At 36.1% G+C, this 17442-nt stretch overlaps 1 protein-coding gene across 1 annotated transcript in view; it reads left to right on the top strand.

Moving 5' to 3' along the window:
- SNX29 (sorting nexin 29) overlaps positions 1-17442 on the top strand; it is a 101001-nt gene that overhangs the window by 22528 nt on the left and 61031 nt on the right. The window contains exons 12-15 of the mRNA XM_058815770.1: positions 2768-2831; positions 4037-4165; positions 11076-11158; positions 14030-14136. Of these exons, the coding sequence (XP_058671753.1) occupies positions 2768-2831; positions 4037-4165; positions 11076-11158; positions 14030-14136 (383 nt within the window). The remainder of the gene's footprint in view (positions 1-2767; positions 2832-4036; positions 4166-11075; positions 11159-14029; positions 14137-17442) is intronic.

Genomic DNA, 17442 nt, shown 5'->3' with positions numbered 1-17442 from the left:
TATGTCTGAATTAAGTAGGATGGTTTCCTTTTAGTTCTACTCTGTTCCTTGCTTCAAAAGATCATGACTTTAAGGTTTCGGATTTTTTTTCTTGGTAATTTTTTGCTCTTTTAATTGCACTAATAATGTTTTACTTTTTTGTGTTTACTATGGATAGAGAGGCTAAAGAAGTGTTGATTATAAACTGTATAGTTATTTTGTTTGTTTTGAGTAATTTATAGAAAATATGACTTCTTAATACTCATCAATTCAAGAAGAATCAGCAGAGCTATAGCCATGGAGCAATCTTGCTGGGCTGGACCAGCCTTCTTGGAACTCTGGTCTCTTATCCCTCACTGGTGGTTTGTGTTGATGCTTTTATCCACACCTACACTGGTACCTGTAATTGAGATAAATTAGCAAGAAATACTGAGTATGAAATGTGTTTGCATTTGTGGTCCTGAATTAAGCATCGATTTTTGCCCTGTATGTGATAATGAAATTTGGAATTTCTGCTTTGTTGTGTCTCTGTAGTATTATCAATTCCATGACTCTCAGAAAAAAGAGGCAAATGGAAATAAATAAGCAATTTGAAGTCTTCTATTTCAAGAGGCTTTTTTTCCTTCCTCTTCTGTGCAAACCATGGTCTTTAGCAGGATCTTGCTTTTGTGCTCTGCTTGTGTGTGTGTGGGAGAGGGGAGTGAGAAAAGATGGAATTTCAGGTCTCAACTCATGCAGCAGATTCTGGATGGAATAAGGAAAAGAAGATTAAGTTGTTATGCAAGTTAAGGTTACAGTTTGAATAGGCTGGCAAATTGAAATAATGAAGCCAATTTATAATAGTTTAGCTGTATAAATGTTAATAAATCAGTACACATTAAAAGACTGAGTACACAGAGAGGCAATTACTGCAGAGTGGGTGCCCTGTGCAAGTGCAGAGCCATGTCTGAGCAGCAACAGCTTTAATTTATTCAGAGTTAGAGACATAACAACAACTACTTGTTGATCATGCACTATCATATTTTAATGGCACACTTAAAATATTTAAAATGCCATCGGCTTGATATGTCCTTGAGGATTCTGAATTCAACATTATGGTTCAAGATTGTTGTTTTGTTATGGAGTGATACTGTACAGAAAGCTTGCTGTGGATCCTTTTGCTTCTGTTATTTACTTGTATGATGCTCTAACACTGGATTATTGCATTTTCCTCATCCCTAGAGCAACTGTTTATTTCACAGGTAGGCTGATGGATTGTGGTCCCTTGTACTATTTAATACCCAGAAATTTCACTGTTTCACTTTTGGTTTTTCTACAAGATTTGGATTTTTTTTTTTAGGGTTGCATAAAATATGCTAAGTTACTGTAGAAAAATAATTATCCTTTTTATGCTGAATTAATGAAGTGCAAACTCCCTCTAATGGCCTACTGAAATGTTTCTTGCTAATGTCATTTAGCTCTTAAAGTGTAATATGGGTATTATGGAGTCGGCAGAAAACTGATCATCTGCTTTCTTCCTGGCCACAATCTCAGGAATGTTTTGGAAAAAAATCTAGCATGAAGAAATTTTGGTTGGCTGATTTCAAATGACACAAGAACTCTGCTGAACTCTGCAGTCCTGCAAGGGTGGGATTTATCTGCAGATTACCAAGGCCAGACTGGAATCATAATGTCTGCAGCACTGACTGTCAACATCTGGTTGATATAATAAAATCTTTTGCATTTTATCCACTACTAGAGTTTGTCAGACTCCATGGGGCCATAGGAAAATGCTATTTTTTTTAAATGGGCAAAACCTTCTGTAACTATAGAAAATATTAAGAAAGATACAGGTGAAAGATACTGTGTACTGAATGTAAAGGGGAAAGAAGTTGTCCAGTGGTTTTGCTTGCTTGAAGAATTCAAGTAATACCAGTTCTGTTAGTGTGTTTTCAGTAAAAGCACACTGAAATTTACTGGCATCTGCATTGAATAATTGCAGAACAAAATTGGCTGATTTATTATATATAAACATTTCACTTAAATGTTGGGAGGGATGGTTTTATATAATTTTGTCCTTGTAGCACTTATAAAATTATTGATTAATATATGTGAAATTGTTAATGAAATTGTTGGAGCTGACACTTTTCAGTATGGTATTTGGCTGTTCTGGTATCATGTTAAACCTAACCCAAAGGAAATCTTTAAAAATTCTAAACTTCTGTTGGTTGTTTAAAAAAAATTCTTGATTTAATGACAGAAAGTATTTTTATGGTATTTGTAAAAAGATAGAAAGGATTTAATAGGAAATGATGAGGTTCAGAAGCCTCATCATCTTTAGGGCTGAACTTGAGCAACAATGCCATGAGGAAGCAATGCCATTATCTCTGCTCCCATCTCCCTGTAGCAGTTATTTCCTGTGGCAGGATTTACAGCCAGGAGAAGAAGCAATTTGGAGAAGCTGAGCAAGTAACAGTGTATCTCATTAATAGGCATGTGGTGAAAAGGTGCTTCTGCCCTACATCTGTGAAAACAAAACAGCTGCAACCACAGGCACACTTGTAAACATTTGTATTAAAGCCAGATGCAGACTAATTTGATTTGATCAATACTTCTGATGTGGTGTTAAATAACTCCGCTTTTGAAAGATTGCTCAAATTAGTGATGAGATTAAGAGCATTTTTATGTGCTTTCCTGAATAGCAAATTATGTTGGCATCATCTTAAGTGTGCTGCCTGTGTGCATGACTTCTAGATCTGAAATGAGCAAAAATGGACACAGACATTAATCCTTTTTGTTCCTTTTTTAGATGAACTTCGTCAAGCTATCGTGGCCATGATGAATAGAAAGGATGAGCTGGAAGAACAGAATAGGTAGTTTGTGTTTTTTAGTCAAGAGGGACTGTAATTAAAAAAAACAAACTGTTCTCTTATACAAGCTGTCCTTTCTGTAAAGCTATGCATAATATTTCTGTAACCTTTTTGATGTATATATTATTTTTTCCTTGAAAGGTTAACTTAATAATTCGCTTTTTAAATGTTGATACTGAAGAATAGTGTATTGAAGGTAACTTTTTGCTTTTAGTTTGAGTCAGGTAACTCTTTGTACCTTGGGACCTTTGCAGTTTTAGTTTTTTCAAAAGCAAACCTTGTAGCCAGGAGATTCTGAAGCTCTGTTAAGATAGCTTTCCAAATAAGCAAAAGTTTCTCCTGATGCAAATATTCAGAAAATTTCTGTTTTTTCCCTTCTGGTGAAAAAGTGATGTAGGATGGCTCACAATGTAATGCTGAAAGTGACTTTCATTTCTGGCTGTCTTTGTGTTCACTTGGGGAACAATGATGATGTAAATGTAGAAATGATCAGTTGCTTATATAAAATGCCATCAAACATACTTTGTATTTATTTAGTTTATTGAAACACATTGTTAGATGAATGAAAATACAAATGCATTCAATGCTTTAGTAAGGGTATTTTGGGTTTTTTAATGCTAAGCTTACCAACAGATCCCATTTTCCTTCCTCCTATTCTTCCCACTCCCATAATTGCAAGTTATTGCCTTATTCAGCTTTGTGGGCTTTTTTTTGGCAGAAGGACCAGGATGCTTTGGGTTTTACCATTATGCATCATGCTGACCTTTGCTATCTCATCAAGGGTTTTTACACAGAGGTCTGTGGCAGTGCACTTGGCAGACACAAGAGCCCTGCCTGTCTTGCTATAAATATATTGCTTATAGATTATTCCCAAGATGTATGGACTTGCACTGAAGTACTGAAAACAGCTTACCAACTTTTTAAAAAAACAAATTCTTTCTGCATACTGATGCAGTAGATCCCACATTAAGTTGTGCTTTGGGCTTGTTGACAGGATAGTAATACAAGTTAATAATGAACATTTGCAACCTTTTGTTCCTTTTAGCTTTTAACATCTCTGTATAGTCAAATCAGGTGAATTTATTAAATTGACTAATGAAATTTTTGGATGACATCAGTGGTATCACTCCTCTGTGATTCTTGGAGTATACTCTAATTAGCAGATAGTGTGTGCAGTGTCCTAAAGAGAGGCTGCTGCCCTCTTGCAGATCCCTGAGGAACCTGCTGGATGCAGAGATGGAGCATTCTGCAGCTCTGAGGCTGGAGGTGGAGAACTGCAGGAGGAAGGTGGCAGAGCAGGAGGAGAGACATGCCACCAAGGTCCAGGCCTTGGCACGGTAAGAACTGCTGCAAATGTCTTGGGAAATAACTGCAGGGGAACAAGGGAATAACAGTCTGCATAGAAGGGAAATAATATTCAAGTAGCTAAGTTTGCAGAAGAACAGAAGTGATTTAGGACTAAAAGTCCCATGGTAAGCAATAGCTCCTGCTAAACATTATAAACAAGCAAGTACAAAGTTCTGAAGTGGTGCAGCTGTTTTTCCCACAGCTCCAGGAAGGTCAGCTGGAACAGGTTTCTCAGGACCATTTCCAGTCAGGCTTTGAATATCTGCACAGATGGAGACTCCTGAGTCCCTTTGGGCAGCACTGTTGGCAGTGACTTGTTGGCAGTGCTGTTCCTGTGGGGCCCAGGCTGCTCTTGGCTGGCTTTGCCATGGAGGGGGTATTGCAGGCTCATGCTCAGCTCCTGTCCCCCAGGGCTCCCAGATCCTCCTCCACAGAGCTGTTTTCCAGCCCTCCAGCATTGTCTGGCTGTCCTGAGCTATTTCTCCCCAGATGCAGGACTGCATCTACTCTTGTTGAATTTCACAGACATTTTCTGAGTCCAGTTCTCCAGCCTGTCCCTGTCCCCCTGGGTGGCAGCACAGCCACACAGTGTCCCTGCTCCTCAGTTTTGTGTTTGTGACCTTGCTGAGGGTGTGCTCTGGCCCAGGTGATGTTAAGGTGTTAAACAGCATTGGCCCCAGTATTGAGTTGCCTCCAGCTTGACTTTGTGCTACAGTGAAATAAAGAATTTTAACCCTCTCCTTGTCTAACTGGGATTCAGCTTCAGAAGGACTTTTGAAGGTAAATGCTGCTGTAATAGTGTGATTTGCTTCTTACAATTCAAAATAAACTCTAGAGTAAGCATGATGTGCAAGATCTTGGGGGTGATTCATGTGTATAGTAAACAACAAACAATCCAAGAGTTAAATAATTTGCCTTACCCAGAGAGAGGTGTTGGTTTTCTGCATGCACGAGCAGAGTGTGTTTGGTGTCAATCACAAAGTACCACAGCTGAGATTTCTTTAAGCTTTTTACTGCCTATTTGAAAGTGATAAATATAAAGCTTTCTTAAAAATAAAGGTATTTAGGACACTACTAATTCTGCTTTTGATGACACATCAAACCAAACGACTTGCTTTGAGGGAGGGAGAGATATGAATAAGTGGGTTTGACATGCATGTGCTGTAAGGCAGTAGAGACAATGCAAATACTTCATCATTTAATATTCATGTTTCAGGTTATAGGAGTTGTATATTCATATTTCTTTGACTCACTTCCCCCACAATTTTAGAATTTGCAGTGACATATGGGTGAATCAGATATTTGTCATGCACATACCTCTTTAAAGAATAGATAAGGAGCTTTTATAACCAGACCTGAAGAGATGCTCACTTAGACTAATGAGGTATTTTTAAATAAGTCTGTGTAATTCCTCTTATTGCTATATGGATGTGTTGTGCTGATTGTTCTTCTGAAAGTCAGTTTGCCTTGTCATGTGATAAAAACAGTGTTGGGAGCTGCTGAGGCATGATAAATTCATGTGTCACCAGTTACTTTGGGTTTGGGAGGCATTTCTTTAATGATTCATAGCAACTCATTTTCTAACATCCTAGCACAAGAAACTTTGCATGTAGTTTCTTTGGAATATAAGTTTTTCTTCTAAATTTTTGTTGGTTCACTTTGTATGCTGTAGGTGATGCTGCTGCAGTAATAAGAGTAGTAAATTTTTAAAATAAATAGTACTTTAAACCAAGAAGTTGAGCAAGCTGAATAATCTAAAGAATTGAAGTAACAGAAAGTTTGGAATTGCTTTTTGAGTGCTGCATAATATGTTAGGTGAGTAATAGGAAACCAAGTTTTTGATATTTTGAAGTAGTGAAATCTCACTATTTCCCTTGGAAACAATTGATCACATGACCAGAGTAGAAAATTTTCAGTTGTGATGTTCTGAATATTTTAAGGCAAGGGAAATCATTCAGTAACAATCTGACTGTTGTGATTTGATGAATGACTATTTTTCAGATTATGAGAGCTGATATTTATGTGTGTCCCCAAAGCTCTTTTGAAGAATTTGACATAAATAGCTTCCTGAAGGCTTTGAGAACACAAATTTCAGTGACACATCAGTCAGTGCTGAAATGATGGCTTCTGGAAATCTGCAGTGATTCAGCTATTCTCCTGGACCCTCCCAAGAGCCTCTGGCCTCCCAGATAAAATGCTAGTTTACTGAGAGACATTTTCCCAAGTTTCCCACTTTCTCTTTGAGAAATGGAAGAAGTCTTAGGTGAGCTTAGTTTCAAGTAGAAGTAATCTCATTGTTCCATGAGAAATACTTGAAAAAGTCTTTCATAACAGCTGCTGTATTGTTCCAAAAGGAGCAGGCTCAGGTTCAATCTGTTTGCTAGTCTTCTGATAGAATACACTCAGTAGTCTCTCTAGTATAATGTTTTTTTGGGTTTTGGGGTTTCCCCCCTTTTTTTGTTGTTTGTTTGTTTTGGGGTTTTTTTGTTCTTTTCAATGAACCTTTCTCAAATTGTGTGGACATATTGTGCCAGTGGCTTCTTGGCAATACTAAAGTTTTTAAATTGAGATTCTTCTTTTCTGTGTGGAATACTATTACATCCCTTTGCAAGGCAAAGGAATTTATAGAAGTTGACTGTGAAATTGGATAATCTCAGATTGCATATTCTTAGACTATATTCAGCAATGTTGGAGGAAAGCATATTACAAAGGACAGGCTTTGTAGCAAGAAAAGCAGATAGAGAAGATGAAAATGCACTGTGTGGGGAAATGGGGGCTGAGAATTTGTCTCTACTTCATCTTACACTTCTACATACCTCCTGTTTGCTGTAGATTCTTTAACCTGATATGCCTCCTCTACCTACTGTCTGTGTTACTTAAACCACATTGCTTTTGGATTTGGCATTTTCTGTTATTCTGTTTTGCAGCACTTCTTTCACAGCCATAGCCCTTCAGTGATGGGTGAACTCATGTGTGGTACATCTTGAAATGGTTCCATCACTTCCCTTTAGCAGCTCTTAGAGAGAGGAAAAATATCTCTTGTTCCTGCTTGTGAAAACTAATTTGAATATTCCTATATTAAATGACTTTTTCTTCCTGCTTAGTTAGTTGGTGACATGTCACAAGTCATCAGTGGCTCCTGGACATGAAAAAACCCACTGGAAGTCAGCCCATAGTGAGGGACAAAGGAGCTTCCCAGAGGGAGCAGGAGGAAGAATATTTGGCAGCAGGGCATCAGTGGGGGCAGGAGGAGGAGAAGCAGCTGTAGCATGAGGAGGAGGAAGGAGAAGAACTAAACAAGGTGAAAAGCACCCAGCCTCCATCTCTGAGGGAGCCTTTCAGTGATGGCCCATGAGCAGCCCCAGCCCAGGACAAGCAGTTAAGTTTAGCACATCATTCCTCATTAAAGTTTTTTGTCTGGAGATTGGTTTTGTTATATAATCTCATTATATTGTATACAGTTCAACTTCTATTTCCATGAGCAACAGTTCTCATTTTCCTTATTTAATTGTGTTTGATGACAACTGACTGTGATCTTGCATCTCCTCATAGTAGAATCATTCAGGTTAGAAGGCACCTCTGGAAGTCCTCTGGCTCAGCCTCTGCTTCAGACTCTACATAATGTTGCAGGACATTGTTTATTTAAATTCATTCTTAATTCCTGCAGGTTCTTTTATTGTTTGGATATTTGGTACCTTTATAGTATTTCCTTAAAACCTTAACTTTTTTATCAAAACATAGACATCTGTTTTATTCTTGTAGTTTGTTTGGTTTTGCTTTATTTCATTTTTCCCAATGCTGGATTTAGGAATGAGACACCTTTCTGGAGTAAGCTTCACAGAAAGCACTTGCTAGAGTCTGATATTTGTGCCAAAAATTAATTACATTCAGGCCACTATACTGAGATACAAGAGAAATTACTCTTTTTCAAATTCTTTTCTTACCATGCTCGTTTTACAGAAGCCCTAGAGAATTTTTATATCGTTTTCAAGATGTGTGGTGGAGTTTTATTTGGGTTTGTTTCTTTCTTTTTTTCTATTAAGGTATAAGAAAATAAATCCTGTAAGGCCTCTTTGTCTGCAACAAAAACTGTATACTCTATGTTCATTCACTGAATGCAAAACAGGCAAGTCTGTGCTTCTTAAACACGAGGTTGTTTTTTGTTGCTAAAAAATTTACCATTCTGGCTGAAGTTTTGATTTTCTTTCAGACAGGGTTTCCTTAAATGCTAATTTTAAAATAATAAAATAGAGAGGAATTATTTTTCATTCAAAATTAGGCAGGGAATTTGACAACTAACACTCATTATATAATTGATCATTCCTATATATGTGCTATGAAGCCTAAACAATAACACTCACTACAGCTTTGCTATTTGAGCAAATGAGTAATTTGTGGGAATACTACAATGTCACCCTCTATCATTGTCATTTTCCCCTATATCAGCACATAATACCATCTGTCTTTCAGCTTATGAAATGGAAGAAGTGATCAGGCAGGGAGGTTTGGTACAATTGAGCTTTTGGAGAAAGGGAAGATTGGTACAATTGAGGTTTTGGAGAAGGATGTGCTTTTAGTGATGCAGTTCTGCCCTAGTTTTGTTGGCTATTTCAGCCTTATTTTTAAATTTTTCTTTTCCTCTCTATCCCTTTCAACTTGTACTTACAGTCCTGTTGCTCATTCTTCAGCACTAAACGTGGAACTGTTTGGAGCACTTTAAAGATACTGAAAATATTGTGTTGAGCTCTGGGCTCACAACAGGTGAACAGTTCTGCTTCAGGTTGGGTGTTGCAGTTTGGATACATTGCAGCACAGCAGGGCCTGCATAAAGAAGTATTTAACATCCTTCAGTCTGCAGATCTGACCTGTAACTCCTGGACAGGAATTTATCTTCCTGTGAAATGCTTGTTAGGAATATATCTGATAAAATACCTCTTGAAGTCATTAAAGACTTTTCAACATGTGCTTACTAAATGTTTTTTAAATATGCTCTGTTTAAAAGAACTATATAAATTCATATACATCAGGACGGGCCCTTTTTGGAATCAGCTAAATAATAATAATGAGTCAGAGATCGCAAAGAATAAGTAATAACCTGATAGAGGCATATTAGAAAATTGTGACTGGGCCATAGTATCCTGCTTTGAATTTCAGTCTTGTATCAAAAACCTTAAATGAATTAAAGTCTTTTTCAACTTCATCTGTACTGTATCAACTTTAAGTCAATTTTAGAAGGCACTGAGTCTATTCTCTTAGGTAGAAATGAGGTGATACAGAGTTATTTCATGAGACTCCTTAATATATTGTAACTGTACACAGTTATTTTAATGCAGACATTCTTACAATTCTGGTGAGAAACCTTTTTGTTTAGTTGTCATAGAAATTTTTTTGTGAATCAGTTATTTAAGTTTGTTTTAATACTGTATATAGGATTAAACTGGTTTTTTTATACTTTTTACCCTTACTCTGAATATCAGTGTCTGTCTCTGGTGGAGAAAATGATTTGTTCTTTGGAGTCTCAGAAATGAAAAACATCATCAAATGCAAAAAATCATCAAGGACTCTTAAAATTCAATTGCCAAGTAATCAATAGCTTCTCAATTATTTAGCAACCTCCTAGTAAAATGCTGAATAAAATTGAGGTTACAAAGTTCAGCAAGCTGACTTGAAATCCATAGGAATGGGAATATTGTGCCAGTCAAGGCTCCTTATAGGAGCAGTGTAGCATTGCTCATAGCAGCAATTTGAGTGTGTATATATATAAAATATGTGTATTTTATGTGTGTGTGTATATCTAGTATGATAAGGACCATCAAACATACTTGTGTGTTTTTTTGAATATTTCTGATTCTTAAATAAATTTCCATGAATAAAATGCCTTTTCTTTGTTGTGTCATCTACTTGCAGCTTTCTGTGCTGTGTTCCATGTCCAGGTTTTCTTGTGCCTGGAGCACAATTTTGCCTTGCCAGCCCAAATTCTCTCCTCTCTCTAACACTTGTGGGGTCCTTGTGTGTTGTGCTGCAGTTGTGGCACCTACATACTTCTACCTCAGGATTATCTTAAAGAAAAATAAAGGTAGTTTGAATTCACAGTCTGGCAACACATTTTAGTTATGCTTCTTTGGTATATAAACTTTTCTGTTGTACTCACTTAACTGAATGGGCTTAGACAGATAATTGAATTTTCAGACATGTGATTTGTCAGCTTTGTTTAAAATCAATCAGTTGGAGCTCTTTTTATTTCCCCCCAAATATGAACTAAGGTGCTTAATGTTGTTAAGTGGAGCCATGGTAGTACCTGCTTTGAATAAGAGAAATGAGACAGGCACAGGCACTGAAGTGTGACAGCTGAAGGGATTACCTCAATTTCATGTCTTATGCTTTTCATTTAGCAATGGTTTGTGGAAACTTTTGCCTTGAATATTGTTGCTGGAGTGCTGCCATTTTCTTACAATGATCAAGCCTGTTTCTAAAGCTGAATTATTATTTGCTTGCAATTAGATGCAAATTAGTAAAATAATGATTTCATTTTACATTGGCCATTGTGAATTTCCTTGTGTAGCATCCCATCCTTATGTTTTAGTTGACTGTTGATTTAGATTTAGACTCTGTAGTTTGTTTGCCATCAGTGTAGCATAGTACAGAAAATCGAATTTAAACAATTAATGGAAAAGTTTTGATTATGAGATAATCTGTTTCAATGATGTGTTTATGAGATCCTGGAAAACTAATTTTCCTGCTACTCTGCTATTGATGCATTATTTAATTTTTTCCTTGCATCATGGTGACACAACTTAGGTAAAGCTTATTATAACAGTGAGTCTGTTTGTTTCCACTGAAAAGGACTTTTCATCTATTTTGGGGAAACAATATTTATTTACTGTTTTTCTTTATCAACAGAGAAAATGAGGTGCTAAAAGTGCAGCTTAAGAAGTATGTAGGAGCTGTCCAAATGCTCAGAAGAGAAGGTCAAACAGTGGAAGGTAAGGATAAAATGAAGGGGGGGAAAGAATCCATGCACAGGATTTGTTTTTCTGTGTGCTGCCATTCAGGGAGTAATACCTTCCAATATACCTTCCATATTTGATTTGTTTTCCTTTTGAGAAAAATACATATGTTGATTTTTGTACTCATTTTTACAGAGCGTTTTCTGGTAGATGAGGTGGTCTTACTTTTTTTTTGTAAGAAATTTTTTAGAAAAAGCTGATTTAGCTTAAACAAAAATCTGTGTGATATTGGAATATAAAAATAAAAGTATTATCTCTAGATTATACTGTTGTTTTGGAAATCAGTATTTGCAGACTCTTTGAAATAGACACTGTACTGAGTAGTAATGAGCAGATTTTGTAACTGAAAGAGCATGATTGAAGTTATCAGCAGTTTTACCTGTTGGTTTTCCTTGATCTGTGATAGAAGCATCCATGAGGGGCTCAATTGATGTTTTGATTCTGAATCTTCTGGTGGGACCTGGATTTCCACTGGCTGCAGAAGCTGTTCAGACAGCTGGGATGGGTTTTCAGAAATTGGCACCATCTAATTTTTTAAAATTGTGAATATTTTGGTCATATAAGTGGCTGTATGAATGAGAATACTGCTATTCTTCAGAGTTAGCCACTGTACTTATCTGGAGTTTCAGAGCTTCATTCATCCCTAAAAGGATATTTGTTAGTGAGAACACATGTTTTTACTTCCGACTTTGCTGCAGTGTAGTGATTCATATTAAGAATTATTCATGAAAACCATGGCTGAGGCTTCCTATAATAGCAGAAATTATGCTTCATTAGGTAGTGACAGTTTCCATGATGAGTATAATTATAGGAAAAGAAAAAAAAATATTCCTAGGCTAGCTATATTCCACCATGTTAAAATTATGCAGATTAGTGAGTGATAAGAATAGAAACTGAGTAGGATGGTCAGATTTTATAGATTAAAAGGGGGGATGGAACAGTACCAACATTTCTAAAAATGAACACGTGTGCTTTATGCTGGAAAGATACTTAATCAATCCACAGTAATTATCTATAATATTTATCACTAGTGACCGGAATGTATTTCATACAATATTTGTAATAAATTTTTCTTGCATTGTAACTTTACATGTTGAATTTTTGTAAAACTAACTTTTTTTTCCTTAGCTGCCATTGAAAATGTAGGTGAAATTTTAGTAATACTCTTGTCTCTGACTCAAAGTACATAAGCATGTAAATATTCCCTGAGAACTAGCTGCAAAAAACAAGAGAAACAAAAGGAGCTTTTTCTTTTACCAGATTTATAAAACAATTGCGCCCATGGTTTGTTTATGTAATGAGTAATTTTAATTATAATTAATCTTCTGAATGGTATGAAAAAAGTCTTAAATGGGTTGTAGATTTTAGAACACAGATTTTCTGTGACTCGGTTTTGAAAGAGTCAATAAATTGGGTTTCTGCTGTTATTTTTATTACTATAAATAATGAAGACTCTATATGTTTTCTACAATAATCAGATCAAATGCTATTGAATATGGCTTTTAAATAGTTTCCTAAAATAATAAATGAAACTCAGCTTGATATTTTGCCTTGTGGAGACTTAAAAAGGCCAAAAACCTCACTCAGCAAATGTGATTATAAATAAATTACCCAAAAGTCAGAGCTATCAGCTTTCAAAATGAGTGATCACTGCTGTAGCCTGAGCAGTTGGATATTGGTATTTAAATATTTAATAAATGAGCATCTTCATTTCTCAGTCATCAGCAGGAGTTGGCTCTGTACCATTTTTTAAACCTGCTTAGATAGAATATTTCTATAAAAATGCTGATCTTAGAAGTCTGGCTGAAGAACTTGAAGCAACATTTACAAGAAAAAGATCTTAAAATAGCTTTCAAATTCACTTAATAATAAACTTCTAATTCTTCCTCAAAGCAAAAATCAGTTCCCAGGCTCAAAAATATTTAGCCAGATAAATTATGGTCTCTTCTATCTACCTAATAGTGGTTGTATATATAGTTCAGATTTTGAAGAATGTTGAAAGCATTTGTTTAACTCCTCTTCTATTAGGTATTACTTTTATGTGTTAACTTATTTTCTTAGAAATTCATGAGCAATGAGGAAAAGTGGAATTGGATTCTGTGTAACTTGGAGGAAATTTACTTAGAATAGGCCTTAAAGTGATCTTCAAATACTGAAATGATAGCTGGGAACAGGAATAGAATAATCTGTAATTTTCATTCACTACAGATAAAAGAAGTAATGGGCTGCCATGGCAGGTGAAGGAAGTTTGATTAGCTATCAGGAAAACCTTTGCGAGAAGAACACTTACATTTAAATAGGTTATACAGGGAAGCTGATATCTCCCTTCTTGGAAGGCTTTAGGAAGAAATTAGACAATTACTATCAGGAGTGGAAGAACTCCAGCTGATTCTGCTTGCTGAAAAATCATGAACTACTGGATGAAGTATGGAATGTTCATTCTCAGCCCTGTTTGCTGTAATTTTTCTGATATGTAAGCAGTCTGTACAAGTAATATAAAATGCTGTTTTGGAAGCCCAGTAAAAAAAAAAAGGCTTAAAAGAGAAACATAAGTTTTAGAAGGCTTGGGGCAGGAACTGCAGGTACTACATATATTAGACAGCTGTATCACACAACAGCCAAATGCTTTTGGTTTACATTCTTCTCTGTTAAAATCTCAGTCTAAATATTTCTTACCAAAAAAGGTCCCTGCAGAATCTGTATTTTAGTACTTGTAATAGTGCTTAATATTATGGTCTGTTCTCATGTTTTTAATAACTGTTTCTTGTGGAGATGTTATTTCTAAACAGGTTATCCTGGACATTTATGGAATTTTACTTTTTAATCTGAGGTATCTCTTTGTTATAGTTCTGCCAAACATTTGGAGCACTGATGGTGAATTTACAATTCCAGAGCAAAAGCAAGCAGAAAACAATGAGGAACTGGCCAGTTCTTATGAAAGGAAATTGATTGAGGTAAAGTTTGTACTGCACAGATTTTATGGAATCCTAATCGTAGAACAAGGTCTGAAGCTTAAATAGGTTTTTTACTTAGTTGATATATTTTTTCCTCAGGAATGTAAAATATAAATCTGATTTTTTTTCTTCAGAAATAAAAAACTTCAGATAGATAATTAAAAGTACTTTTCCTAACAGGGGTACATTTTCATACGCTGATATTAAAATGAATATCAGCGTAAAAAAAATGAACATTTTATTAAATAAGCAAGTTGGTTTTAACTGCTGGTGAAGTTGAAATCATCCCAGACCATAGATTTGAGGTATTGTGTAAGTTACAATACATAATTACAGGCATGGCTGTGTTGGCAGTTGAGCTTAATCTACTATCATAGGGGAATCTGTAGCTTTTTCTGTGCTTTCATGCTGGTTTCTGATTGCAAACCATGTTTCATTTTTGTATTGCTTATTGAATACTGCAGTAAGGAAATGGCTGATAGAAGCTACTACTTCTGTTGATATGACCATGTTAGAAAAAGTTCCTAAGGCAAGATTTACTTTTAAGATTAATATAAAATTCATTAAAGGGAAAAAAAATAGATTAGGGTTTCATCCTAAATTTGAATACAAATTATTTTTAAGAAAAAAATGTAATGAAATGTAGTATCTAATACCTATATCTGCTATTAAATATTAAAAGAACATTTTTATAAGAAGTAAAAGAATTCTCTATGTCTTTCTCTTTCCCAAAATACCCTGAAATTGGATTCCCACATTAACTGATTAATATGAAGATGACTAAAAATGCAGGTCATGGATCAAAGAGCTTCATACAGTTCTTCTAAAACATGCATACTTGGTTCTCCTTTTCTCATAGGACCATGTGCAACTGTAGGGGGATAGAATATAAGAAAATAAAGCTAGTGTAGAAAGTAATCTCACCCCTAAGGAGTTGCAGCTGGGCCAATTAGCAAAGATCAGGAGCAGGCCTGACTTTACCAGGCCACAGCTGTAAGCAATGAGAAGCAGATGCTATAAAAGAGTGGGGTGGCTGGGTGAGAAGGGAACTGGAGTCAGTGGCTGCTTTGGGAAGGAGAAAGAGTCAGTGCTGTGAGGAGCTGCCCATGAGAAACACCAAGAAGGTATGGAACTGTTGTGATAAGGAGACAGCAGTGTGGAACCCCTGGAATAAGATGACAACATGAAAGTAATTCTCTCCCCTAATGCTTACCTTTGCTTGAGTTCTTTTGACTCCTTTCCTGTGTTCTGTACCTATCTATCAAGAAAATATCTTAATTAAGAACCCAGGTGAAACCTCCCTGTGCTGTGGAAGCCTCCTCAGTTGTTCCACCTTTGTTCTGCGTGCTCAGGAGTTTGGTGCTGGCACTTCTGAGTTTGTGGCAGTGGTGACGCAGCTCTGGGTGTAACTACAGAAAAGCTTTTTTACCAGTGATATTGGGAAGAGAGAGGTTGCATCTCTTTCACTTACTAGTCTCCAACAGGATCCTCACATAGTCCAAACAGGACATAACCCCTGTGACAGCCCTTCTCCAAGGCTCTGAGCATGGCAAGCAGTGTCAGTCTCAGTAAATGCTGGTGGGACTGGACACAACTGACCAAGACTGGGAATTATTGCAAACATGAGTAAGAATTTCACTGAATGTGCACAGTTCCCAGTTTATTTTGAGATGAAAACTTCAGCTTATTTTCTGCTAATTGGTTTTGAAGCATATCCAGAAGCATATCTTTCCAAGATAGATTGATTGTGTTGTTAGATGCTTAGTGAAACATTCCTGGCCTGTTTTTAGTGAACTGCTTGGTCCTTTGCTGTGAAACATGAGGCAATACCTTCTTTGTCCTTTCCCTGGAGGCTGCTCTGAACTGTGGCCATGCTGGGCAGTGTAACTGTAGTGCTCTCAGGCACTTGGGTATCCTTCTGACAACTGTAAGGAGCTGAGTTAGTGTGGAGCCTCAAGTGTTTACTTTATCCTCACTTCACCTTCCTGAGAAGGGTTTGGGTTCTTTAAACTGTTTTCTCATATAGGAAGGAGCAAATCTAAATGATCCTCTGTCCAAGGAAAACTGAGCTTATTTATTCTTTATTTTTTTGCTTTGAGCATATTGTTATGAAGAAAAACAACTGTGAAGATGATTGAAGTCCCAGCAGGGAAATTTATTGCTTAAGCTTCAATGTGGATTGAGTAAAGGAGGATGTGACTCTATGAAAATGTAACTGAAAGGATATAATTATAAGGAGACCTCTTTGTTGTTTTAGCAGACTTTGATGCAGGAAAAATTAAAGGAACTTAAATTAATATTGTTATTCATTGCTCCTTTTGATTTGCTGTGATGGTAATGCATTTTTCTTTGACAAGGGAAAGTATTGAAGTCAGTTAATTGCTAATAATGCCAGTTGTACTTTTGATAATATAGAACAAGTGATTTGGTGTTTTATTTGCTGTTAAATTTCCTTTTTATTATTTAACTTTGCTAGGGATACTTACAGATTTTTGCATTATTTGTAGTGTTTTGAGAGAGTTGTTGAATTTACATGTTAATTGAGTCTGCAAGTAGAAAGTTATTTCAAGGACATCCAAATCAGAGAGACAAAATAGTCACACATCAGTCTGGATTTTGTTCTTCTGATAGACAGGCCCTGAAAAACCAAACATGTTTTCAAATATGCAAACTAGTGAGATCCACTTGTAAATTTTTATGTTGCTTTTGATAACCAGCAGTATTGCAGCTTTTCTCTGTGATTTTGCAACTAGTCATTGCTGTATCTCTGTACTTGAAATGCAAGGAAGTTCTGCCTTACAGCCCAGGCTCTGTGGAATTAACAGTGACCTGTTAATATTAACCTGGTATTCTTAAATGTTACACCACCCAAATTAAATTGGAATTAGTGGTTAAGCTAGGATGGAAAATCATTTATGTAGAATTAATAATACTATATTATTGCTTTCTCTAGTATATTGTTCATGTAGTTTAGCTCTTTTTTGCATATATGTTTCAGTGATGAATTACTGGGTTTGAAGGACTCCCTTTAATACAAAAAGAAATTGGAAAAGAATGCTTGAAGTTCACCTCATGAAAATTATTTTTGTTTTTTATTTATAATCAATGATGTCAGATTCTGGCTTGTCAAATTTAGGCTTTTTTTGTTTGCTTTGATTCTGTGAAGGACGCAGGTTTGTGTGGAACAAAGCACAAAATTAAAAGCAGGCACTAAATTAAACTATTTTGGGGAACTTCCCTGGGGAAGAGGGAGAAGGCAGAGTAATTGAGAAAAAGGAAATAGTGAAATTCACAGATAGTAACAAG

This window comes from Ammospiza caudacuta, chromosome 17 (assembly GCF_027887145.1).
Source record: "Ammospiza caudacuta isolate bAmmCau1 chromosome 17, bAmmCau1.pri, whole genome shotgun sequence".
NCBI classification, from domain to species: Eukaryota; Metazoa; Chordata; class Aves; order Passeriformes; family Passerellidae; genus Ammospiza; species Ammospiza caudacuta.
This window is presented reverse-complemented; position numbering and strand designations above follow the sequence as displayed.